The following is a 26,601-nucleotide window of genomic DNA, read 5'->3' as shown; positions in this document are numbered from 1 at the left end:
CATTGTATATTGTATATATGTCTACCTGACCTACAGAAGGGATAGAAAAACAGGGCGTAAGATATCTCAAGAAATGTACACACTGCCCTACTATGTAACTGTACCCTTTTTGCACAACACCTTGTGAAAAAAATTTGTGTTCAATTAATAAATAAATTACATTTAAAAAAAATTAAATAAAAATTAAAAAAAAAATGGGTGCTACCGACTCATGCCTATCATCCTAGCTACTCAAGAAGAGGTTGAAACCCAGAGGATCATAGTTAGAGGCCAGCTTGTGCAGACAAGTTCACAAGAATCCATCTCAAAGTAACCTTCAAAAGGCAAAGCTAGAAGCATGGCTCAAGTAGTCGAGTACCAGCTGAGCAAATGAGAGATCTTGAATTCGAATCCCAGTTCTAGCAAAAAAAAGAAAGGAAGGGAAATAGAAACTATAGATATGCAGACAGAAAGAGCAAGCGGCCTACATCTCACCAACACCATTGTTTTTGTTTTTGGTTTTTTTTTTTTGGCCAGTCCTGGGCCTTGGACTCAGGGCCTGAGCACTGTCCCTGGCTTCTTCCCGCTCAAGGCTAGCACTCTGCTGCCACCTGAGCCACAGCGCCCCTTCTGTCCGTTTTCCATATATGTGGTGCTGGGGAATGTAACGGAGAGCTTCATGTGTAGGAGGCAAGCGCTCTTGCCACTAGGCCATATTCCCAGCCCCATCACCAACACCATTGTTACAGCTGACTATTCAAGTTGCTCTGACTGAAAATGTTCATAATGAAATGTTGAGGCTGGGCTGGGAAGGTGGCTTAGTGGTAGAGTGCTTGCCTAGCATGCATGAGGCCCTGGGTTCCATTCCTCAGGACCACATACACAGAAAGAGCTGGAAGTGGTGCTGTGGCTCAGGTGGTAGAGTGCTAGCTTTGAGCAAAAGATGGTGAGGGACAGTGCCCAGGCCCTGAGTTCAAGCTCTAGGATTGGAAAAAAGAAAAAGAAGAAAGAAAGAAATGTTGGGGCTAAAAGTCCCACAGCCCCAACTAAGCCTCTTTTCACATCAATCTCTTTATTGCAAACAATAATGTAGTACATTATGGGTATTTAGAGTATACTGGGACAGTGCAGGCCTCTCCTCACTGGTCACAGTGCTTTGACCATCTACTTTTTTTTTTTTTTTTGCCAGTTCTGGGCCTTGGACTCAGGGCCTGAGCACTGTCCCTGGCTTCTTTTGCTCAAGGCTAGCACTCTACCACTTGAGCCACAGCGCCACTTTCAGCTTTTTCTGCTTATGTGGTGCTGAGGAATGGAACCCAGGGCTTCATGCATGCTAGGCGAGCACTCTACCACTAAGCCACATCCGCAGCCCTGGTCATCTACTTTTCATAGATGACAATGAGATGAACTAACATGCTCAGATCCAAGCCCCTGGGGGAAACTGGATCAGGCTTTGAAGCAGGCTGTCTGGCTCTGGAGCAGGGCTCTGAGCTTGGATACGTAGCCTATCCTCAGATATCCACCCATCTGCCTGTCCTTCCCTCCACTCTCTTCCCCTCTCTTTTCTCATTCTCTCAGCCTCCTCCAGCCTCCCTCCTGTGTGCTGGGGCTATGGGAGCATGCCTATCACCTTGCTACTGCTCCTGGATGTGACCCATGGAGGACTCAGACCTCAGTGTAGGCAGAGCTTTTTCTTTTCTGTGGTGGCACTAGGGTTTGAACGCAGGACTTTCAACTGGCTAGTACTTGAACTATACTCCTAGAATTTTTTTCCAGTTTATTTTAATTTTTTAATTTTCTTGTTTGTTTGGGGTTTTTTTTTTTTTGGTCAGTCATGGGCTTGAAGTCAGGGCCTGGGTGCTGTCCCTGAGCTGTTCAACTCAAGGCTAGTGCTCTACCATTTGAGCCACACTGCCATTTCCAGTTTTCTGGTGGTTAATTGAAGAGTCTCACAGATTTTCCTGCCTAGGCTGGCTTTGAACTACCACCCACAGATCTCAGCCTCCTGAGTAGCTATGATTATAAGCCTGCGCCATTGGCTCCGGCTTTTCTTGTGTTTTGTCTAGCTGCCCTTATACCCCAATTTTTCTGCCGATGGTTCCCAGAGTATCTGGAATGACAGGTATATACCACCATACCCTATTGCTTGAGACATGGTCTCATGAATATTGAACATTTTATAAGATCCTCCTCATCTTCACTTCATGACCAGAAAAAACATAAGCTGTTCCTTGGCTTTTTTTTTCTGTTGTAAGACTTGAACTCAGAGCCTGAGCACTGTTCCTTCTCAAGACTATGCCTCTACCACTTTGAGCCACAGCTCCACTTCCAGTTTTTGAGTGATTAGTTGGACATAAGAATCTCATGAGACTTTTCTGCCCTGTCCGGCTTTCAACTGTGATCCTCAGGTCTCAGCCTTCTGAGTAACTAGGATTACATGTGTGAGCCACCAGAGCCAGGCAGTAGTAATTCTTATAACCCCCACTGTAGTCAGATATAGAATAATAGTCCCCTGACTGGTATGTGTGTGTGGGGTGTGTGTGTGTGTGTGTGTGTGTGTGTGTGTGTGTGTGTGAGCGCGCGCGTGTGCTGATCTTGGGACTAGAACTCAGGGCCTGAGCCTTTTTGTTCAAGGCTAGTACTCTACCAGTTAATTCACAGCTCCAGTTCCAGGTTTTTGGTGGTTCATTGGAGATAAGCGTCTCCTGGATTTTCCTACTTGGGCTGGCTTCAAACTGTGATCCTCAGATCTCAGCCTCCTGAGTACTTAAGATTACAGGTGTGAACCTAGCTTCTCACTCCTGATTTTTCGACAGTTATTAATCTGCTCTTTACCACTGTATGTATCTTTTGAGACTGTCATATTAATGGAATTATACAGAATGTAACTGAGACAGGCTTTATATGCTCAGCTTAATGTCTTCGAGGAAAATCTAATTGCTCTATGTCTCAATAGTTCATCTCTCTTTATTACTGAGCAGCAATTACCTCAATTTATGGATATAGCAGACATGTGGATGTCTAAGGAAGCCATTTGGCTCTGGTCAGCTTAGCAATTATAACAGATCTGTCATGGACCTTCCTACACAGCCTGCTGCGTAGACAGATATATTGATCTTTGTATAATAAATACCCTGAAGTGGGATTTCTGGCTGACAGACACCTCATGCATTGAGTTTGCATTGTTCTAGTGCCTCATGATATTGACCATATCTATTCATGTTCTTAATTGCCACTCTTATTTGTGAAGGGTTGATTTATATCTTTTGATCATTTCTTTCTTAAAGTTGCATTGTTGACCTTCATATTGTTGAGCATCTAGAGTTCTTTCTAAGTTCTAGAAAGTCATTTGTTGGATATATGATTTGCAATCACTTTCTTTCAGTTTGTAGCTAGTCCTTTTATTTTCTCTTTCTTTCTGTGTCACTCTGTGTGTCTCACTGTGTGTGTGTGTGTGTGTGTGTGTGTGTGTGTGTGTGTCTAGACAGACAGACTGTCTATCTATCTCTATCTGTCTGTCTATCTCTATGCTGGTTCCAGGACTTGAATTCAGGGCCTCATACTCTTGCTCAGATTCCTCACTCATAGCTGGCCTTTTACCCCTTGAGCCACACCTCCAGTCTAATTTCTCTTGCTGGTTAGTTATATATAGAGTCTTACAGACTTTTATGCCTGTGCTGCCTTTGGACTGTGACCCTCTAGATCTCAGCTTCTTATTTTGTTTTTGGTTTTTTGGCCAGTCCTGTGGCTTGGACTCAGGGCCTGAGCACTGTCCCTGGCTTCTTTTTGCTCAAGGCTAGCACTCTGCCACTTGAGCCACAGCGCCACTTCTGGCCGTTTTCTGTATATGTGGTGCTGGGGAGCTGAATCCAGGGCTTCATGTATACGAGGCAAGCACTCTTGCCACTAGGCCATATCCCCAGCCCCCGATCTCAGCTTCTTGAATGGTTAGGATTACAGGTGTGAGCTAGTAGCACCTAGCAAAAGTCAAGAATCACCTAATTATGTCTTTTGCAGAGAAAAATTTTAAGTATAATAAAATCTTATTTTAAATTGGATTATTGGATTTTTTTTTTAAATCTTAGAAGTTTCTTTATGAATTTCTTTGTGTGTGTGTGTGCCAGTCATGTGGCTTGAATTCAGGGCCTGAGCACTATCCCTGAACTCTTTTTTTTTTTTTTTTTTTTGCTCAAGGCTAATGCTCTAGCACTTGAGCAGCTCTACTTTGGCTTTTTTGGTGATTAATTGGAGATAAGAATCTCACCAAGGGGGGAAATGGGGAGGGCGGGAGGTGGGGAGAGTGATAAGGGAGGAGGTAACAAGTTGGATAAGAAATGTGCGCACTGCCTTACGCGTGAAACTGTAACCCCTCTGTACATTACTTTGACAATAAAGAAATGAATACAAACAAACAAACATACAAAAAAACCCGAATCTCACCGACTTTCCTGCCTGGGCTGGTTTCAAACCTCAATTCTCAGACCCCAACTTCCTAAGTCGTTGGATTATAGGTGTGAGCCACCTGCCCCTAGCTCCTTTTGAACTTTTTGATGTGATCTATGGAGCCAATCATGTTATCTATAATTAGGAGTGATTTTTATTTCTTTTCAGTTTATAGATCTCTTATTACCTTTTGTTGCCTTAATGCCTTGGCTACAGTTTCCAATGTGATGTTTCATAGGAGTAATAAGCCTGTAGAGGCCTACTTTTTCCTAATCAAAAGGGGAAAATATTTGATTATCTACCACTAAATCTGGTGTTACATGTTCACTTTTTTTTTTGTAGCTGCCTTTGGGTTGAGGGAGATCCCTTCTATTCTGGGTTGGCTAAGAGTTTTGTTTTTAATTGTGAATGGATGTTGACTTTTTGTCAAATGCATTTTTCTTTTTTCCCCCTTTCTTTCCCTTCTCCTCCCACTTGCTCTTGCTCTCTTTCTTTCTCACAGGGTCTCACTGCATAGCCCAGGTTGGCATTAAACTTTTTTTTTTTTTGCCAGTCCTGGGGCTTGAGGTCAGGGCCTGGGCACTGTCCCTGAGCTTCTTTTGCTCAAGGCTAGCACTCTATCATTTGAGCCACAGCGTCACTTCTGGCTTTTTCTGTTTATGTGGTGCTGAGGAATTGAATCCAGGGCTTTATGTATGCTAGGCAAGCACTCTACCACTAAGCCACATTCCCAGCCCCTGCCTCAAAGTCTTGACCTTCCTGTCTCAATCTTTTGAGTGCTAGGATTATAGGCACACACTCACCTGCTCAGCCTCAATATTTTCCCCCTTTATCGATCTATGTAATATTTGATTTTCCAACTTTAGGCTATAAATGTTGTGGATTAAAGTGATTGAGTTTTGAAGATTGAACCAACCGTGTATTGCCAAGAAAATCTCATTTGGTTAGAGCATATATTTCTTTTTTATGTCACTGTTTAATTTGAGCTACTACTCCCAGCTGTGTCCAAAATTTATAGCAGAATCCAGTGGCAATGGGAGAGACAAGATAAAGGGTATTCACTATTTGCAAACTAACCTTGGCTTTGAGTTTAAACTGAAGCGGGGAATGAAGAGTTAAAGTAAACCCCATTTTCAGGCAGCCCCCGTTTTGTTGTCTGTTTAAACTGTGAGCAAACCCAGGACAAGCTTATTATAATGGGCCCAGCTGGTCAAGAACTCTAACCGCTGGGAATGCTTAACTCTAACCATCCCCAGAATGCCTCGAGCCCTGTGCCTCGAGCCTGAGCCAATCAGATTTGTACCTGTGTCCTAATCTTGCTTGCTTGAACACCTGATGGCTGTAACTTTGTTTTTTGCCTTTATAAGCCCTGTGTAACCGCAACTCGGGGCTTCCTCCTAACCTCCGCTGTGTCGATGGGTAGGATGAGGCCCGAGTTGCAGCCCGCCTGAATAAAGCCTTGCTTTGCTTTTGCATTTCGGAACGTGTGAGTCTCGGTGGTCTTCTTGGTGGTCGTTTCGCGACTTGGCATAACAAAACCTAAGAACAACAAATAAACCAAGAAATACAGGCTGGAGATACAGTTCAGTAGTAGAGCGCTTATCTAGCATACTTAAGACCCTGAGTTTGGGAGCTGGGAATATGGCCTAGTGGTAAAGTACTCGCCTCATATACATGAAGCCCTGGGTTTGATTACTCAGCACCACATATATAGAAAAAGTTGGAAGTGGCACTGGGACTCAATGCTAGCCTTGAGCGAAAAGAAGCCAGGGACAGTGCTTAGGCCCTGAGTCCACACCCCAGAACTGGCAACAAAAACTAAACAAATAAGCAAAAAGACCCTGAGTTTGGTTCCCAACATTTCAAATGCATAGTTACGTAAATAAGTGGATAATGTGCTTTAGTCATTTTATTTTGACCCTGCATGTATAAATGTACATTTAGAGGTTTCTTTGAGTCTCCTGACTCAGGTTTCCCTAGATTTTCTGGCAATAAATTCTACCCACAATCCTATAATCCTTCACTTACAAGTTCCAATTTCTTTTTTTTTTGGCCAGTCCTGGGCCTTGGACTCAGGGCCTGAGCACTGTCCCTGGCTTCTTCCCGCTCAAGGCTAGCACTCTGCCACCTGAGCCACAGCGCCCCTTCTGGCCGTTTTCTATATATGTGGTGCTGGGGAATCAAACCAAGAGCTTCATGTGTAGGAGGCAAGCGCTCTTGCCACTAGGCCATATTCCCAGCCCCACAAGAGAACTTGTGAGAACTGAAAGACACTTATGAAACAAGTGGATGAAGAACCATATAGAGTTTTTAGGATTTACCTAAATATTGTATAGTTATATCTCACACTTGATTCAACCTTCCAGCCATTTTTCTCTAGTTGGTGTTGGTCTAACTTCATTTCCAGGAAACATGACATTATATATACTCAAAATGAATCGGTTTAGGTAATACTTAATGTGATTACAATGAAAGGATTACAAGGCCAATGCCATGTAATGATTACCATGATGCTGTCCTTCATTCCATCAGGAATAGACTCAACTGGCCTTTGGTAAAGAGGAATTCAACCCAAGGCAGCTTTTCTAGAACAGGAACCAGCTATGACCCTATGAGTCTATTTTTGCACATGGATTAAGAATGTTTTGTGTGTGTGTGTGTGTGCGTGCATGCATCAGTACTAGGGCTTGAATTTGGGGCCTCATGCTCTCAGTTGGTTTGTCTTCTCTGGCTGGTGTTCTACCAGTTGAGCCACACTTCTGCCTTTTTGCTGGTTCATTGGAGATAAGAGCCTTATGGATTTGTCTGCCTGATCTGGCTTCAAACCTCAATCCTCAGATCTCAACCTCCTGAGTAGCAAGGATTACAGGTGTGAGACATTAGTGCCTGGTGAGATTTTTTTTTTTCTTCCCAAGATGTGTTTGAAGAAATCAAAATAAGAATTACAAGAGTTATCTAAAATTCAGCTTTTTTTTTTTTTTTTTTTTTTTTTTTTTGCCAATCCTCAGGCTTGAACTCAGGGCCTGGGCACTGCCCCTGGGCTTCTACCATTTGAGCAACAGTGTCACTTCTGGCTGTTTTTGTTTATGTGGTACTGAGGAATCAAACCCAGGACTTCATACGTGCTAGGCAAGCACTCTGAGCCACATTCCCAGCCCCCAATTCAAGGTGTCTTTTGTTTTTGTTTGTTTTTCTTGGTCCCAGGGCTTGAACTCAGGGCCTGGGTGTTGTCCCTGAGCCTCTTTGGGCTCAAGGCTAGTGCTCTACCACTTGAGCCATAGTGCCACTTCCAGCTTTTTATAGTGGTTAATTGGAAATAAGTCTTGCAGACTTTCCTGTGTGGGCTGGTTTTGAGTTACAATCCTTATAGTTCAGCCTTTCGAGTAGCTAAAACTACTGGCACAAGGCATCGGTGCCCGACAACATCACTATCTCTTAAGCTCACCTGCCAGCTTTAAGCAGCATCCACGGTTCAGTATGGCTTGAGCAGCAACCATGGGCATCATGCACTCACCCGTCCTAAGCGGGCCCTCCTCGCAGTGCTCTTGGGAAATGGGGAAATAAGTCCCGCCTCCTTGAAGGTGGCCAATGACACTGTAGAGGGATGAGCTCATTTCTCAGTGCCATGCCAAGAACCAGATCAGAACATAATTAAGCCAGAGGATATTTGTGCTCAGGACAAAATGAATATGCTCACATTTCTTTCCTTTTGCCAGTACCAGGGCTTGAACTCAAGGCATTGTATTTGCTAGACAAATACCTCCAGCCCTGTTTGCGGGCTGACTTTTTATTTATTTATTTAGTGCTGGTACTAGGATTTGAACTCCAGGCCTTGTACTCTTTTTTTTTTTTAAGGTATGTTTATTTTCATGATATATTTTACGTCAAGCACTTGAATCAAAATTCAATCTCCGTTGAGTTCGCCTCTTTCAGAAGACATTTTCTTTTTCTTCTGAGTAAAAAAAAAAAAAATCTGGTCCTTGTGAAACCCTGGACATCTTAAGTCTGTTGAAATACCAGGTTTTAAACACATTCCAGGAGACCTGTTCAAACTAAAATTCTTTTGTATATTTCTGAGGGGCCTGAGGGGGAAAATGACTTATTTATGAGGAAATGTGCTTTATCTTGGAAATTGTGTTCAAACATAGCTTGCTGTTTTGTAGGATGAACGCTTATGAAGCTAATAGGAGACCATCTCTCAGAATTGGACAGGTTCCTTAACTTTTTGCTTGCGTTTCTGAACATTTGTGAATATTACACATTTCTTTCTAAATTATTCTGGAGTATGAAAATGTCAATGGTACGAAACACCTCAGTACTGGAAGGATCCACATACTACTTTAGTAATGTACCCAAGCTAGCTAGGATGACTACAGCTTTTAGGGTACACAGAAGCTACCATAAGGTGTATGACATTTTGATGGGAATTAAATATTTTTGAACATGCTTCTTCGACAGCCAGTGTTAGATTTTTCAGATCGACACAAAGCACAATGATTACTCTAAATTCAATATTTTCAGATTCACATATTTAAAGTCATGTAAGCTGCAAACCTCCCTGTCAAAATTACTGGCTGCCAAATTTATACCTGTTTCTTCAGCTGTATCTTTTGATATTTAGAATTTTTAAATTTCTGTAAAGTAGATTTTGTAGAATGTAATGTGTTTACTGCCTTTGTGAAGCGGTATATAATTGTATAATTTCTGTGTGTAAACTGAGTGCTTGGGCGTTCAATACAGTATTCATATAAAACAATAAATGTTAATGTTATGAAAAAAGTTCAATCTCTGGATTTAATATGCATCCTTTATAATTACATCTAATCATTATCTGAAAATACACACTGAACTAAGTCAGCTAGTGAAACTGTAAACTATAAACCTCAGGGGCAGGGTCATGCATGATCAGTTCAGTCACGATGCTACCGTGTTTTAGTCTGGATTCACATTTGTTTCCATCACATAGACATCCATTTTGAGTTAGCTCAGACAGCAGAGCCTAACAACACAAAGGTATGTTGTCTTAGAGGAAATTTAGTTTACTACAAAAAACTTCAAGAAGAAAAATCAGGACTCTTGATCAGAAGCATTCGGTGCTCGTGTTACGCTGCTGCAGCAAAGGTCTGGAAGGTAAGGAGAAAGCGTTTCCTTTGCCCACTGAAGACATAATCAATAATGACATTGCCAATAAAGGATTACCTGGACACAGTTTTAGCCAGTGTTATGAAAAGAAAACATTAAGAGTAGTATCACTCCAGGAAATGGAAACAAGAGTTTTCTTTGTTAAAAAAAATAGAGTAATATCTATAAATACAAGCATGATTGGGTTTTTCCTTCTATAAATAATCTTTGAAATGCTAAAAGGGTGCCAGCTGAGGTTCTTTTCTGTAGTGAAGCTTCAGGTGCACACAGATCATCCACTGATGGACCTTCTCTTAGTATTCTTTGGAAGCTGTCGCACTTGGCTTGATTGTAGGAGAATCTGGTGTCCAGTTTGCTGGGCAGACTTCTCCATGGGCTTCCACAAACTGGAATGCTTTCACCAAGCGGAGGGTCTCTTTCACACTCCCGTCAACTGGCAGGTCATTGACACTCAGATGCTTGATGACTCCATTGGGGTCAATTACGAAGAGACCTCTGAGTGCCAGACCAGGACCTTCTAACAGCACACCGTAGTCCCGGGAAATCTGTTTGGTTAAATCGGACAAGAGTGCGATATTCATGTGGACCAAGCCTCCATTCTTCCTTGGTATATTGATCCAGGCAAGATGGCTAAAGTGGGAGTCCACCCAAACTGCGATGACCTCACAGTTCACGTCCTGAAACTCATTGGCTTTGTCACTAAAAGCAACAATTTCTGTAGGACACACAAAGGTGAAATCCAAAGGATAGAAGAAAAGCACCAAGTATTTCCCCTTAAAGTCATCCAAGCTAAGCTCTTTGAACTCTCCATTGACAACAGCTGTGCCTTTAAAGTAAAGTGCATGTTGGGTAACAGCAGGAGGATGAGGAACTAGTACTAAAGGAGAATTTTGCTTGAGTAGAGCCAGACCACAATGTGTTTGTCAAGCAAGTTCTTCTAGAAGCAACATGCCTAAGGGCTGCAGAGGCAGAAATTCCCCGAGAGATGGTGCTTGCAATGTCGGGTAACTGAGGCCCGGAGCAACCTCCCGGCAGCCGCTGCCATCTTCCAGCGCACGCGGGAACTGCGGGGCAGGGCGGGCAGGCCTTGTACTCTTGCTTGGCTTTTTCACTTAAGGCTGGACTGCTACCAATTGATCCATACCTCCACCTCTGGCTTTTTTGCTGGCTAACTAGATATAAGTTTCTCGTGGACTTTTCTTTTTTCTTTTTTTCTTTCTTTTTTTTTTTTTTTTTTTTTTGCCAGTCCTGGGTCTTGAACTCAAGGCCTGAGCATTGTCCCTGGCTTCTTTCTGCTCAAGGCTAGCACTCTGCCACTTGAGCCACAGCGCCCCTTCTGTCCTTTTCTATATATGTGGTGGTGAGGAATCAAACCTGGGGCTTCATGCATATGAGGCAAGCACTCTTGCCACTAGGCCCACTAGGCCATATTCCCAGCCCATCTCATGGACTTTTCTACCTATGTTGCCTTTGAACCGTGACCCTCAGATCTCAGCCTCCTGACTAGCTATGATTACAGGTGTGAGCCACTACACCTAACTAATACTCAAGTGATTCTGTCCCTCTACCCATTGAGGACAAGTTGAAGGGTAGGTCCCAGTCACAAGTTTACAGCAACATTTGGTTGTGAAGTTTCTCCCCTCGCAGATGTCAGCATCAGCCCCCCACCTCCCCTCGGCCAGCTCCCAGAGGTGCCTCGCAGTCACTGAGTCATGAGGCATGGTACTGGTGGGCGTGTGGATGGGAGCTGCTGAACTCATTGATCCAGAGCTCAGACATCCTCCTCCCTACTAATCAACCAATTAATAAAACCTTCCAGGAGGAGGTGGTGATTAATGAAGCCATCTGTGGGCCCTGTAATTGGGGAGTAGAATTGGAGGGAGGGGGCCATGATGGATAGGCTAAGCTTGTAAAGAGATGGGGGTCTCCCAGTCGGCACTGCGGGGGCCATCTGTATTCCTGTTTACTTTTACTCTGAAGCTGAACATGGGAGTGGATTCTTTAGGGATTGGACACTGAACCTGGGCCTTCCCCATGTTCTTTGCATCTCCACTTTTCTCCTTTTCTGTCATCTGTCCTCAGACCCCATATCACAAGGCTTGGGGAGGGAGGGGACCCAGGGATGATGGATTCCCTCACTTAGGGAATGTGTGCTGGTACTGGAGCTTGAACTCAGGGCCTCAACCTTTTGCTTGGCTTTTTCACTCAAGGCTAGTGCTCTACTATTTGAGCTATACCTTCATGTCCGGTGTTTTTTTTTTTCTGGTTAATTGTGAATAAGAGTATCTCAATTTGTCTTCCCAGGCTGGCTTTGAATTGTGATCCCCAGATTTTAGCCTGCTGAGTATTTAGGGTTACAAGTGTGAGCCATCCGTGCTTGGCATCCTTCACCTCTTTTTCTTTGGGGTTAGTACACCAGAAACACCTCTTACACTCCTGGCAATTGTTGCAGGGTTAAAAAAAAAATCAAATGTTCCCCTCCCCTATCTTTGTCACTTAAAGCCTGCAGGGACCTGGGCTCGGGCCCTGATCCCTAGGTTCCCAGTGGCCTCACAGTTCTGGTGTGGACATCATTTCTTCTCTTTCCACAGAGATGCAGAATTCTTTTATTCCTGTCATTTCTTCTCCAACGAAGACAGAGGCTTATCTTTATGCATCTTTTCTGAGATCTCCTAAAACTGGGGGTGCCCAAGGATATAGCCATGTCTCTCCTGAGACTGGGGTTTCTGAGGACAGGTCTGTGGTTTGTCCTCAGACACACAGGATCCCTAAGCAGAATGACTTTTCTCCTCCCTCCTCTGACTCTGCTCAACAGGACACCCAGGTGTTTCTTGGGTTGGGGGGGGGGCACAAAGCCTGACTGGCTGATAAGGATCCATTTCCTGAGAATGCAGATGATTGAACTATAAAAAGGTGATTGAGGGAGCCCTGGACTCTTCATCTCAGGAGAGCTCTAAAAATAGCACCGAGGGCCATCTGTCTTGGAAGGTGGAGGTGCTGGCTGTGAGCCAGGGACTTGGGCAAGATGGCTCCTCCTGCCTCCTGGGGAAGGAAGCTGTATAGGCTCTGGCCAGACCAGGAAAATGGATCTGGAAAGAGCTTTATGAGAGACTTTCTAGAACTCTCTTTCTTTCTTGGTGAGGTGAGGAGGCTCTCAAGGGGTTGACAGTCTGGAGTCCTTCTCCTACTGGTCTCTTAGAGTGGGTGGTGGTTCTTGACTTAGCCATGCATCTCCTGCTCCCACACTGGCTCTGGGACCCAGAGCCATGCCAGGAGTGGAGCCTGTCTATCTTCAGGATTGACAGTGCCTCTTCCTGGGTGTATAGCCATCTTCTATTTCCTGTTTGCATCCTGGCTGATGTCTCAGTGTTTCAGTGTTCTCATGGCTTTGTTGGGTAGGATATGGGACTACTCAAGAGTACTGTACATGCCTAACAAGTGTTAGTCCCCTTGTCTTTCCTTCGGAGGCTTTCAAAGCAGGACTTGGCTCCAGAATCCAGTAGAGGCTGTCACAGGCTGAGACAGTTGCAAAAGACACCACTGCCCTCTGAATGACACCCGGATGGGAGTAGGAGCTCCAGGCATGTGTGTCTGGACCAGGATCTGTAATTACCGGGCTGTATGCACAGGTGGTTCATTCAGCTGATACTGGAGACTGGATTACCTTCCTTCTGCCTTCCTCCTCCTCCACCTTTTTATTTTTATTTTTTGTCTGTTGTGAGACTTGAATTCAGGGCCTGGGCGCTGTCCCTGAGCCTCTTTGTGCTTTCCACTTTTTCTGTTTATGTGGTACTGAGGAATCAAACCCAGGGCCTCATGCATGCTAGGCAAGCAGTCTACCATTAAGCCACATTCCCAGCCCTTGAGACAAAGTCTCTCTATGTAGCCCAAACTACCCTTGAACTTACAATCCTTCTGCCTCCACTTCTCAAGTGCTGAGTTTCCTCAGCTCTTATTGGAGAGAGGACATAATGGTGTCCAGAGAAGCTTCTCCCCAGGACATCATAGAAGATCAGGGGCTGAGTCATATGCTCCTATCCCTGCCTCTAGGAGAAAGCCACCACCCAACCCCAGGTCCTGTCATTCAAGGGCCCTTCTCCAAGGTGTTAAGGCCCAGAAGATAAGAACCGTATGCTCTGGAAGGAGCTGTCCCAGGTCCTGCTGGTTGGAGAAAAGTTTTGCCCTTGCCGTTCCTCACCCCCACCTAGGACCCGCTAGGGAGGATGGAATCTCATCCCTCCATCGAGGGGATGCCCCTGGAGTCTGGATCCAAAGGCTTCCTTAAGAGGCTAGACCTGCAACTGAGGTGTGGGAGGCGGCCCTAGGGTGAACCAGAGGTCCAGACAAGGCACCCATTCAGTGGGACCTTGAGTCTGAGCCTTGCAGCTGCCCCCTCTGCACCTGCATGGCGAGACATCACGTACTAGCTGGAGGAAACTCAGCAATGGCAGGGGTGGAGGGAGGAAGGGAGGGAGGAGGAAGGGCCCTCCTTGCTGGCTCCCCTCCCCCCTGGGCTCCCCCTCCCTTCCCAGGCCAGGGGATATAAGCCCCGAAAGAAGGGACAGCGCTGACAGAGGCCTCAGCTCGACCTGCAGCTATCGATCCAGCCCTCGGCACTGCCCTGCCTTCCACCTCCCGCCCATCTCCCTGCGCGCGCTGTGAGTGCCTAAGGGCTTGAGCATGTCTGAGACCCAGCTGTTTTGTGGGGAAACTGAGGCTGGGCTGAGGAGGAGCAGGGAGCTGGAGGGGAGAGGGGCCGCCAGAGTTGGGAAGAAATCCAGGAGCAGGGAGGTCAAAGTAATCTTCCATGATTGCTTTGGGCTGCAGAGGGAGTGGGGAGGCACGAGATGGGGGCTCTTGGATGCTGACAGAAAGGTGGTGTGGTGCCCAGGAATGCACAGCGAGGCTGTGGCGGGTGGGGTACCGGGCCCTGAAAGGCCCCCCCCCCCCCCACCGCGGGAGCCTGAGGTCGAAGGTCGGGACTCAGGATGGCCCCGGCTCCCCTGTGCCCTTCCCAGATGGTGACTGTGCTCAGGCCGTGGCCTGCCATGGCCACAGTGCTGCTAGCCCTGCTCGCCTGCTTGGGGGCGCTGGTCGAAGCCTACCCCGCCAAGCCCGAGGCTCCCGGCGAAGACGCCTCCCCCGAGGAGCTGAGCCGCTACTACGCCTCCCTGCGCCACTACCTCAATCTGGTCACCCGGCAGCGGTGAGCGCATGCGCGGCCGTGGGGGGGCGGGGTCGGGCCTGGCGGGCGGAGGCCCCGCCCACTCTACCTGGGCTCTAACCACGCCCCGTTGTGGCCCCGCCCCCAGGTATGGGAAACGGGACAGCCCGGATGCTCCCTTCTCCAGGCTGCTCTTGGCCAGTGACCAGGAGGACCACCTCGCCAGGTCGCGGTAAAAACGCACACACACACCCCCCTCAACTGACCACGCATGCTGGTCCCTGGGGTGACCTGGCTCACGGAACCCCGCCCTGGCACCTGCACGCACGACTTCCCCAGCCTCATCTCCCCGAACCCAATTCTTTCCTTTCCTTCTAGCAGGCCAGAAGGCGCCCACCCGTGGTGAAGACCCCCTGAGCCTCCTGAGAGATGTGTGAACCGCACTGATCACTGGCATATTCGGTTCAGGATGGAGACCCAGTGCCCGTTTCTCAGCGCCCTCCACTGCTCTGCCCCCTGGGCTGGAGGGCTGTGTGGTAACCCTCCCTGACCCTCAAATAAAGAGCAAATTTCACAAAGCGCAATGTATTTGTATTTCCTTTCCTTTCTCCTGCGTGGAGGTGGTTTCAGCAGGGCCAGAGAAGTAACAAGACAAAGTGGGGCCTGGGAGAAGGGCTCCCTCTGCTCCTAGCCTGGAGCTGGACAGCGCCCCAATAAGACACTGGACAAAGGACCCAATGGCAGGAGCTCCAGGCCTTGTGAGGGAGGGGTAGGTGAGAGTTCTTGAAAGGTCTGGAAAGGAGCTGGCTAGGCAGCCTAGGACGGTAGCTGGGGATAGAACTGCCCAGCTCCACCAAGATAAAGACCACAGAATGGGATTGGGGGATTCAGGCACCAACTCAGGGAGACTCCCTGAGGAGCTGTTATTAGTTCCCAGGGCAGTAGTAGCTGGAGGTTAAGATGGGGTGGGGAGAAAGAGCCATTGGGGATGGGTGAGGGGTGAGGTGGCAGAGGAGGTAGATCATATCTGAAGTCCCCTATCCCCTGAGTAGGAGGGGCAATAGGAGCATTGAAGCCCTCTTTGCCTCAGCAAGTGCTGTCTCCTCTTCAAAGCACACTCATTGCATTGGTTACTGACTGTGCCTTTCTGCTGACAAAGCCATAGGGACACCCTCTGGTGTTTCCCCTCCCCCTCTCCCACTAGAGACCAAGATATAAAGGCGCTGCAGGGCCTCAGCAATGGTGGCTCACACCTGTAATCCTAGCTACCCAGGAGACTGAGATCTGAGGATTGTGGTTCAAAGCTAGCCAGGGCAAGAAAGTCTGTGACATTCTCATTTCCAATTAACCACCAAAAAAACCCCCAAAAACCCAGAAGTGGAGCTGTAGCTCAAGTGGTGGACCACTAGCCTTGAGCACCAAAGCTCAAAGACGGAACCCAGGCCCTGAGTTCAAGTCCTAGGACTGTCACCAAAATAAACAAACACACAAACAAATAAGATCTGGGAATGTGGCTTTGTGGTAGAGTGCTTGTTTAACATATATGAAGCCCTGGGTTCAATTCCTCAGTGCCACATAAACAGAAAAGGCCAGAGTGGCACTGTGGCTCAAGTGGTAAAGTGCTATCCTTGAGCAAAAGAAACTCAGGGACAGTGCCCAGGTCCTGAGTTCAAACCCCAGGATTGGCAATAAATAAATAAGTTTATGGGTGTATAAGCTGGGCTCCAACCTGAATCCTCTGACACTCTTCCTTCTCAGATCCTTTTTTTGGAGGGTGGGGGCCTTGCAAGACTGTTTACAGCTAGATGACCCTGGGAGGAGAGAAGACTCTAGGGCTGGTTGTGTCATCTCTCTCGGGGAGGGCCCAGCTTGAACATTGTCTATGGTCGGGACCTGTGGGTTCCCCCCATTCATCCTCCCCAGTGTTCCCCTCAGCCTGCCTTCAGTAGACCACAGCAGGTAGGTAGAGGGCTTGGATCAGGTCACTGCCTGTGTGAAGTCTGATCCTGGGCCAGGTGTCCCCCCCACCCCCAGAGCCTTTTCCCTCTATTCAGCATTAAAATATCTTTAGAGACAGCAGTTCACAGAAGCCAGTCCTGGGAGGTTGGAGTTAGTCTCTTGCTTTTCCACTTTCCATCCCCCACCCCCTTTTTTTTTTTTTTTTTTTTTTTGCCAATCCTGGGGCTTGGACTCAGGGCCTGGGCACTGTCCCTGGCTTCTTTTCACTCAAGGTTAGCACTCTACCTCTTGAGCCACAGCACCACTTCTGGTGCTTCATGCATGCAAGGCAAGCGCTCTACTGCTAAGCCATATTTCCAGAACTTTCCATCCCATTTTGCTTCTGGTTCCCTCCCCAGGAGCAGGAAGGAGTTGACAGCATGTTGGGTGAGGGGAGGTGACCCTCTTCCCTTTGCTTCTCCATCAGTCTTCATTCACCCTGTGGTCCCAGGTGTTTCTGGGGCGTCCCACTCCCAGTCTTATTACTTGTTGGTCTGGGGTTTGAACTCAGGGCCTGGGCACTGTCCAGGCTTTCCTGCTTGAGGCTCTACCAGTTGAGTCACAGCTCCACTTTCAACTTTTTGCTGGTTAGTTGGAGTTAAGAGTCTCCACGGACTTTCCTGCCCAGGCTGGCTTCAAACTTCGATCCTCAGATTTCAGCCTCTTGTGTAGCTGGGATTATAGGTGTGAGCCACCAGCACCCAGCTCAGCACGTGCTCTATCCCAGCACTAGCCAGAACTCTCCTCCCGGTCTACAGGACATGGGGTTGGCCAGGGCATTGGCAAAGCTGGTTTACCTCTGTGACATGACAGAACTATAAAAATGGCTCTGGCACCTGAGCCAGCTCCAAGGTTCACAGACCAGCTAGTGGACTTGAGTCCTGAAGAAGCCAGTGGCCAGCACAGGTTATAGCAGGTTCCCAACCTGTTGGAGGCCCCCTCCCCCGCTTTCAACCAGGCCTGGAGCCTGGCGCCCTCTGGTGGCAGCTTCAGCCTTTACCTGCCGAAGCTGAGGCTGCTTGGCCTGATTGACTGCCAACAGCAAAGCTCTCCTGTTTTGTACTTTGGAAAATCCAGGCACAGAGAAGTGCCTAGGTGGATATGATGAGTCCCACATCAATTGAACATGGAGAGAAATTTACCATAGAACAGCTAATGGGATTGAGTCCCCAGGTCCACACAGCTAGCCAATAGCAGAGGTAAGATTTGGGCTCAGGCCTGTCTGACCCCTAAGCCCACCATTCCAGATTCACAGGTATTAGGCATGGTCTTTCTCCTCCACTCCCCAAATGCCTCCCCTCCCCAACCCACACATGCATCCTGCTGTTCTGATGGGAGACGGAGGTCCTATGCTGCCTACACAGCCTCAAGGTGGACACAGCCAATGACAGCCCCTTCCTGAGCTGGGGAAGAAGGGTTTGGGGTTAGGTAGGCATGTTGAGAAGGAAGACTCAGAGGCTTCTGCTGGGGATGGGGCCAGAGTCAGTGGGGGTGGGATTCACAGACAGACTTGAGCCATTGGGGGTGTTAAGAATGAGTCTCCACTTCCTCCCCCCTCAGGCCTCCCTTTCCTCAGTTAAGAGGCTGGAAATGAAAGCAATATGTTGAAGGGCAAGTTTGGGGGTAAGGCTTTATTTCAAACTGAGATCTCCCGTGGACGGGCTGCGTGGTCTGGGGTCAGATAGTTCACATCTCAGAGCAGATTTCAGTGTCTGAGTCAGTGAAATGGTTGCTGTAGGGATCCATCAAGGTGGCTGAACTGGCAGCTCTGAGACTCCACAAATGATGCTGGATTTTGGCACACTCCTGGGGTGGGGCTCCAGAGTGGGAGAGGAAATGGCTATGGGGAGTGGGCACCTCATAGTGAACCCCTTAGTCCTTTTACTCTGCGAGCTACATGCTCATCAACTGAGTTTCTCCATGCGGCTTGGGTCCCCACTCTTTCTACTCATCTGAAGAAGACCCGAGGTTCTTTTCCTGTCACTTATTCTAGGAAAGGCCGGAGGCTCCAACATTCATCTCTGGGATTCTGGAGCACCTGCCTCAACCTTGTGCCCTGAGGGAATCTGTGTGGTGACTTGGCTGAACTTGAGGAGGCAGGGGCGGTGTCTAAGGCCAAGTCCAAGAACCTTGCCCTTCATGAGCCAAACTGGTTCTGGTGCCCAAAGGAGGATGGACTCATGGGAGACTTTGATCGTGCTCCGATTTGTCCACTCTGCTGTCAATCTGGCTCGGTGAACACTGCTCAGCCCCCTCCTGTCCCCGGCCCCAGTGCTGGTGTGTGGGCACCAGGGAGACAGTGAGGCGGGTGAGGGCTGGGGAGAGAGAGAGGCTGACAGGAGGCGGGGACTCTAGGGGGAGGCTGAGGACTATAAAGGGGCCTCACTGAGGACAGGGAGACCCATCTGGCCTGCAGTACGTGCCCGCCTGGTCCAATACTCACTCACTCAGGACTCAGGGTAAGTGAGTGCTCAGCCTGTCGGGGCCTCGGGGGGCCTCCTGAGGCTGTAACAGAAGTTACCGCTTTGCAGAGTTGAGAGCCTTAAGAAACCCAAGGCCCTTCTTGTGTCTCGCTCTGTAGCTGGACAAAGCAGACGGAGGGGAACTAGACCCACATGGCCATGGATTTCTGTCTTTGGCTTCTCAAGTCCATCCCATGTGTCCCCTCCCCCTCTGTGGGTGGTGGTAGGTGCTGGCGATCCCTTGTTTTGTCCCTTACTCTCAGGCTCAGCCTGGAGAAATAGCTGACAATGAAGGGCTGGAGGATGGGGTGGTGGTCAGGTCCTGCTTCCTGGCAAAGCAACATCTGCAGATGTCCCCTAGCTCCTCAGATGGCTGCTGCACGTCGCTGCCTGTCCCTGCTACTCCTGTCCACCTGTGTGGCTCTGTTGCTGCAGCCGCTTCTTGGTGCCTGGGGAGCCCCCCTGGAGCCTGTGTACCCAGGTGACAATGCTACACCCAAGCAGATGGCCCAGTATGCAAGCGACCTCCGCAGGTACATCAACATGCTGACCCGGCCTAGGTACGTACCAGAGGGAGAGAGATCCCAGCCCCTGAGGCCTGGCCCTCTGAATTCCCGACCATGACTCCACTCCTAGCTGTAGTTCCTCCAGACCTGCTTTTAGGAAAGCAGTGCTCCTCTCTCTCTCTCTCTCTCTCTCTCTCTCTCTCTCTCTCTCTCTCTCTCTGTGTGTGTGTGTGTGTGTGTGTGTTGCTTGAACTCCGGGCCTTGAGCTCTGCTTCAGTTTTCTTATTCATGGCTGGTGCTTCACCACTTGAGCCATGGCTGGTTAATTGGAGATGGAGTCCATTGGACTTTTCTGTTTGAGTTGGCCTTGAATCTGCATTTTCCGGGTCTCAGTGATTACAGGAGTGAGTCATCATGGCTCTGACAAGTGTCTCTTTGAGTGGCCTGGGCCTGTGTACCTCAGGCAGTAGGGGGGATGGGGGGGCATGAGGCAGGTGAGCTGGCATCTGGGCACAATGCTTGCCCTGCCTGCTGCTTCTCTCCAGGTATGGGAAAAGGCAAAAGGAGGACATGCTGGGCTTTGGGGATTGGGACACCTCTCATACAGCTGCTCCCAGGTAAGTTTCAGCTCCCCGGGGATGAAAATGGGGCTGTGGGAAGGAGAACGGAGGACCAGGACAGTCTTCCTGAAGATTCAAGGGTGGCCCAGCATACTGTCAGTTTATGTTTCTCCTCACAGGGGGCTCAGCCCAGTGGATTTGTAGCACCTCTTCCTGTCTCCTGTGACTCTGTGGCAGTGCCAAGTTTGCTCTCTCCTTGGCACCCTTGGCTTGTGACCAAAGCATGCTCCCTGCTCCTACATGGGCTAAATAAAGCAAATCAAAACCATGGCCTCTCATTGTCTCTGTGGGGTAGAAGGTCAGTGTACAGGAAATGGAGATGGGAGGCAAAGTGGAAAGGGGGCTGCTATACATGATGCAGAATGTCTGTTGGGGCATTGGAGTTGCCTGATACATCAGCCTCACTTCATAGAGGACAAGCTGTGGTCCCCAATGGAGGCAGGGACTCCCCAAAGCTCAGGGAGCCACTATGCAGTACTGTGGCAGCCTCACTAGGTCTTCCTGATCGGTGGCCTGACGCCCAAATGTAGCCAGCAATGCTTTCCCATGTCTGGGCAGTAGATAAAGAACTCATTATACTGAACTGCCCTTGGCATCAGAGTCAAGGACAACAGCCAGGGATGGCTCTGGTACTTAGGCCGCGTGTGACCTAAGAGCTGTTCTCTAGAAATTTGTTGAGAATGGGAAGTTCTGGGAACTCCAGGATGTATATAGGCAGATCAGAAGATGTGTGGCCCCCTGGGGACAGGGATGGGGTATGGTTGGCCTTGAGTTCTAGTTACCTTTGGGAGTCGAGTCTATGGACTGCAGTTCTGGGGATGGTGGGTGAGATCTGAGATCCAACCGAGGAGTCCCAGTGGGCCTCTGTCTACCTTTTCCCTTCTCAGGCACCCTGAGTAGATGGGGATGGGACGGGGAGGGGAAGGGGGTTGTGGCAGGGAGTAAATCCCTCTGAATTTTTTTTTTTTTTTTTTTTGGTCAGTCGTGGGGCTTGAACTCTGGGCCTGGGCACTGTCCCTGAGCTCTTCAGCTCAAGGCTAGAGCTCTACCACTTGAGTCACAGCACCACTTCCGGTTTTCTGGTGGTTTATTGGAGATAAGAGTCTCACAGACTTTCCTGCCTGGGCTGGCTTTGAACAGAGATCCTCAGACCTCAGCCTCCTGAGTAGCTAGGATTGCAGGCGTGAGCCACTGGTGCCCGGCTTCTCTGTCCTCTTTCTTGTGAACGAAGGACAGTCATGGAGGCGGAGAAGAGTGAGTGACAGGACTTTCTGGTTAATAAATGGCTTCTCCCCTACATACTCGCTGGGAGGAAAGGCGGGGTGGTAGATGAAGGATCCACTTCTGGGCCCGATCACTTTGCACTAACCTCAAGGCAAATATCAAGTTCCTGTCTGGTGGGTGTGAATAGCCTGGATCTAAAAGGCAAAAGGCTTCTTTACAGGCCACCACAGCTAGGCCGAAGCTTAGCCCAGAATGATTTGTAAATCCAAAGTGTGTTTGGACGGGGTCTGGTTCTAGTGAAACAGAGTTTGAGTGTAAATGGGAGTCTGAAGTTCCAGCCCTTTCTCTGGCAGCTTAGGCCATGGGTTCTCAGTGCAGAAAGGTATAGACATTTCCTAAAGACAGGAATTAGCAACCCCATAAACATAAACCTAGGTGTACTGCTGTGATGGGAGGGGCTTGTGCTCCTGTGCAAATCTCTCTGATGGCCAGAGCTCAGGGCTGAGTTAGGCTCCTCCCCTTTCCCTATCTGCCCACGGTGGGGCTCAGAGGGTCCAGAAGGCCTGTTGGACATGTTCCTGTGCCAACATGGCTTCCTAGACTGTCCTGTTCAGCAGGCAGTGAAGGGGGTGGGCCTCTGGCGGGAGCCCTTGCTTTGAGGTTGCTGAGATTGGCTTCTCCTCCTCTCCCTCCCTTGCTTTGCCTCAGGGTCAGAGCCCTTCACCCCTGCAGAGGTGGATTCGGGTGAGGGGGGAATGGGCTACTGGGAGGGCCCAGAAGACCCTTGGCCACAGAAGTCATGGAAGCAGCAGGGATTTTTTTTGTTTGTTTCTCTTTATGGTTTTCATTTCCGGGTGGAGAGAGCTCATGGTGTAAAATAGTTGGTGGGCCTGTGGTAACAGCTGGGTCAGGCATCTGGAGGTCAGGGTCCATCCAGCCTGGAGAAGGAAGGCCCGGGGCCCTGTGCCCGGCTCCTGGCCCCCAGGAGCTCCCTCTGGCTCTCCCCTACGCTGCCTTGAACGGGTGTTGGTAATGAATGCCAGGCTCTCCTACCTGGGGCGGGGAAGGGAGGCCTACGGTCGGGGTCCCCCGGGTTTGGGTTTCATGAAGTTCCTTGGAGGCAATTTTGTGGCGCTGGGTGGGTGCGGTTTCGTGGAGTTCGACGGGGGGGATTTCGTGTGGTTCACTGTTTTCTTCTGGGTTTTGGGCTTCTTCAAGCTAGGGAACACATGGATGTAGCGGTCATGGGGAGACTATGTAGAGATTGGCGGGGTGGGGTGTAGGGGTGCCAGGTGATTCGCCCCCTCCCCCCTCTCCCTCCCTGGTGTCCTCCGACAGCGCACCTGACATTGAAGAACTTCTCCACATACTTGTGGAGCTGGCTGACGCTCCCAGGCCAACTGGCCGCCCTGGGCCCCCGGGGCGACCGCAGCTGTTGCTCCTGGGCCTGAGCACCCCTGGGTTGTAGCAGCAGCAACAGCAGCAGCAGCAGCAGCAGCAAGCACGGCAGAGCCAGCGCGCACGCGCAGAAGCGCGAAGCCGGGGTCTGGAAGGGGTGGGGCAGACAAAGCCGGGCGGTCACGTGACGGGTCTGCCCCGGTCGGCGCAGCCCTTGGACCGGGTCTGAGCCGTGTGGGCAAAGTCAGGGTCGTCAGATCGCTCAGATCAAGGGATGTGTCTGCCTCAGGGGCATAACAGCACCTGTAGAGGGACATCCTGAGGCCCCAGCAGAATGAACCGTGCACACCTGGATACGCACTTCGGACCCCTCAAAGCCCTGAGGATGAAATGCACCAGGAGTTTCCCCACACACAGCACCCCCCCCCCCCCGACTTAGACACACAAGGCATGGAACGATTGCTTAGCTACCTCACCTCTCTGACCTCTTCCACAACTCCTCACTCACCCCATTTCGGCCCCTCCTGCTTCCCTGCTTTTTCTCCAAAATGCTTGACAGGCTGTTATCTGCCTGAAAGTTCTTCCTCCAGATATCTGCATGGCCAGCTCAGACTGAGGCATGTGCTAAATGGATCTCACCCTGACACCCCTATTTAAATCTGCAGCCCACCCCTCATCTTGCTCTAGTCCCTTACCTCCTGCATTCTGCTTTCCTACTTAGTTTATGCTGTAAGTACTTACCATCTTCATTGTCCTTTGCCAGCCACATCTCCTCCCTCTGCTAAGCACCTTTGCACACTGACTCTTGGCTTGCTTTTGACTATTGACTATCACTGACATCCAAAACATTGTGGGGGCATTTAGTAGCTGCTCAGTCACACACAGTAAGTGAAACACACAGACATGCCTGATAATTCAGTGCAAGATACCCATAAGTCTATCTCTCTCTTTCTTTCTCTCTCTCTCTCACACACAGACACAGACAGACAGACAGACACACACATGCCTTTGAACCCCTCAACCCCCTCTTAATCAGGAACTTCCCTTTCTCCCACCTCCCCAAGCAGAATCAGGAAACCCTAGCAGCTGTTGTGGCCATTCGAATGCCTGAGGAGATGAACTCAGCTTTACTCCTTAATGGGGACAGCCTCCTTCCTGAGCTTCTGGAGAACGCAGCTGACAATGATCCCCAGACCTGACATTACCATGGTGCTGGATGGGTGCAGAGCAACACAGCCAAAAGGTCTCGGTGCCCTTTATATTCTCCCAGGTCCTTTATAGTCCTGTGCCCCATGTTCATCTAAGGTCCCACCCCTAGCTCAGTCTCCTGCTCCAGTATCATGATCCAGGGGTTGGTGGGCGAGGAAGCACATGGCCTACTCGGTGACCTGAGCAGAGCACAGTCCTTGCCAGGGGCCCAAAGGAGTGGGCGGCAGAGGCGGGGAGACACTTGGGACTATGGTAACTTTTTGCTCCATGTGCACAGAGCCTAACGAGGAAGTATTTCTGGGGTTGCCAAGGGGCTGAGTATTAAGGGCTCTTTTTGGTGTCAGGAGGGGGTTTTGCTGAGGGACAAGACACCCTTGACATCCAGCTGGATCCAAGGGCTTCCTTCCTTTCTCTGCTCTGGGGCCACCACCCTCCTCCTCTTGGCCTCTAGGCCTCTGACTGGGGAGCAGGCAGAATTGTTGGTTCTAACTTAAGGAAGTGTATCCCCCTACTCATTTATCCTAGGGTTTTTGTCAGTCTCATAGTCATATTGGAACCCCCAGTGGTGACTCGCTGAGCCCTCTGTAGATTATGAAGGGGTGTCTTAGCTGCATAAACGATGAACGCAGGCTACAGAGCTGCAGTACGGGCCTGTCCTGTCCTTCTCCCTGCTCAACATGGTGGCTTTTCTGGGGCTAGGCTGTAAAATGTGGGCTGCTTCTTTGTGCCCATCCTTCTCCCTAGGAGAGGCACAGTAGGAAGAGCAGGGTGTTAAGGGTGGGTAATCCTGATTTTACCACTTTCTGGCTGTGTCAGCTTGAGCAAAATACATTATCCCCCCCTGCCAGCGGAATGGAATGGATTACCTTTATAGCATGGGAGAGGTGTGAAGGTCAAAGTGCAGATGCTCAGTCCCTGGACAGCTCCCGCGACATGCCATGACTTGCGCGAGCCCCCACATTCATGATGCATTCTTTCCCCTTAGTCCCATGTCATCCGTCTCCATCCCCTCCTTGCTAACGTTTGCTGTCCTCACCTGGTGTAGCTGTTTCTCAGGGACTTTTCTAGTTAACTCTTCCGGGCCCTCCAGCCCTGGTGACAAGATGGACATCAGGTACTGGCACGTCACTGCGCTTCTCTGAGCATGGTGTCCTCACAGCAGCCGTGGGGGGAACTCAGCAGCTAGTTGAGGGGTGTTGGGAGGAGATGGAAGATGCCAACCCCAAGACCCAGGAAGCTTTGGAGTCTCCCTCTGTCTCTGTTGGGAATTGAGCCAGAGCTCTTCAAGGCAAAAGAGCTCTTTTGCTTAACTAGCTTTGAGTTGGATTTTTTTTAAATACTTGTTTCAAAGCCAAATCTAAGTATTCCAAAATCATTCCACTAATAACCTTCCTGTTCCTTTCAGGATGGAGGCCGAGCATCTATGTGGGATACTTTGAAAAGCCCTCAGAGCTTCATCCCTGCCTACTTTTTACTTTATATAGGCTGGTGTTTAGTTTGGGCTCAGGGCCTGAAACATGCTTGGCTTGTTGGTTCAATTGGTGTTCTACCACTTGCCTTCAGTCCTGCTTCTTGCTGGTTATTTTTTAGATAGACTCTCACAGACTTTTCTGCCCTGGCTACCTTCAAACCTCCATCCTTTAGGTATCAGTTTCCTGGGTAGTTAGGATTACAGGCTTGAATCACCAGCACTTGGCTTTAGCTTAATTTTTACTTACTAATTTCTTTCTTCCTTGGTCATCTTTAGTTACTTTTTTTTTGGAAACAAAGTTATATACATTTATATGAATGACATATCTAATCAAGTAGTAGCTGTTACTTGGAAAATTAGTCAGACAACAAATGCAAGCTACGAAACTACTAGCTGATAGCTTAAAGCTGTAATTCTACCTACTCAGGATGCTGAGATCTGAAGGATCATGGTTCCAGGACATTTGTTCACTTTTCTTTTTTTTTTTTTTTTTTTGCCAGTCCTGGGTCTTGGACTCAGGGCCTGAGCACTGTCCCTGGCTTCTTTTTGCTCAAGGCTAGCACTCTGCCACTTGAGCCATAGCGCCCCTTCTGGCTGTTTTCTGTATATATGGTGCTGGGGAATTGAACCCAGGGCCTCATGTATAGGAGACAAGTACTCTTTGCCACTAGGCCATATCCCCAGCCCCCATTCGTTCACTTTTAAAAGTCAATTTTATGGAAGAGTAACTTACAGTGAAAGTCACCCACCATCGAGTGAACAATTGGGTGCTGTTTGACAAACAGGTAACCACTCATGCATTGCAGAGCTAGAATGTTTTTGTCGCTCTAGCGAGTCGCTTCATGCCCCCTGGTCAGTCTGGTTCTGGCCGTTTTTGTTCACCCTTATGGGTCAGTCCAGTTTGTTCTTCTAGAACTTCATATGCATTCAAAGTGGTCCCCCCCCCCTTTCTCACCACTAAGTTTTTGCTGTTTCCTCAAATCAC

General features: G+C 49.0%; 2 protein-coding genes and 1 pseudogene across 2 annotated transcripts; 2 read left to right on the top strand and 1 right to left on the bottom strand.

Annotated features, from left to right (window-relative positions):
* Positions 1–9,515: 9,515 nt before the first annotated feature.
* Positions 9,516–10,609, bottom strand: LOC125366393 (annotated as a pseudogene).
* A 3,973-nt stretch (positions 10,610–14,582) lies between these two features.
* Pyy (peptide YY) lies at positions 14,583–15,181 on the top strand. The gene is made up of 3 exons (XM_048367067.1): positions 14,583–14,770; positions 14,877–14,960; positions 15,107–15,181. The coding sequence occupies exons 1-3, from the start codon at positions 14,583–14,585 to the stop codon at positions 15,132–15,134; spliced, it is 300 nt and encodes a 99-aa protein (XP_048223024.1). The 3' UTR covers positions 15,135–15,181.
* A 4,376-nt stretch (positions 15,182–19,557) lies between these two features.
* Ppy (pancreatic polypeptide) lies at positions 19,558–20,458 on the top strand. Its single transcript, XM_048367068.1, has 3 exons — positions 19,558–19,748; positions 20,240–20,311; positions 20,434–20,458. Exons 1-3 carry the CDS (start codon positions 19,558–19,560, stop codon positions 20,456–20,458), a joined length of 288 nt encoding a protein of 95 aa, XP_048223025.1.
* Positions 20,459–26,601: the final 6,143 nt, after the last annotated feature.

Source organism: Perognathus longimembris, chromosome 17 (assembly GCF_023159225.1).
Source record: "Perognathus longimembris pacificus isolate PPM17 chromosome 17, ASM2315922v1, whole genome shotgun sequence".
In the NCBI taxonomy this organism is placed as follows: Eukaryota; Metazoa; Chordata; class Mammalia; order Rodentia; family Heteromyidae; genus Perognathus; species Perognathus longimembris.
Note: the sequence above shows the minus strand (reverse complement) of the source record. Positions and strands in the feature narration are given on the sequence as shown.

Coding starts and splice junctions, on each gene's coding strand:
- Ppy (XM_048367068.1), top strand. CDS start 19,558: ATGGCTGCTGCACGTCGCTGCCTGTCCCTGCTACTCCTGTCCACCTGT. Junction 19,749..20,239: donor AACATGCTGACCCGGCCTAG/GTACGTACCAGA, acceptor GCTTCTCTCCAG/GTATGGGAAAAGGCAAAAGG. Junction 20,312..20,433: donor TCTCATACAGCTGCTCCCAG/GTAAGTTTCAGC, acceptor TTCTCCTCACAG/GGGGCTCAGCCCAGTGGATT.
- Pyy (XM_048367067.1), top strand. CDS start 14,583: ATGGTGACTGTGCTCAGGCCGTGGCCTGCCATGGCCACAGTGCTGCTA. Junction 14,771..14,876: donor AATCTGGTCACCCGGCAGCG/GTGAGCGCATGC, acceptor CCCCGCCCCCAG/GTATGGGAAACGGGACAGCC. Junction 14,961..15,106: donor GACCACCTCGCCAGGTCGCG/GTAAAAACGCAC, acceptor CTTTCCTTCTAG/CAGGCCAGAAGGCGCCCACC.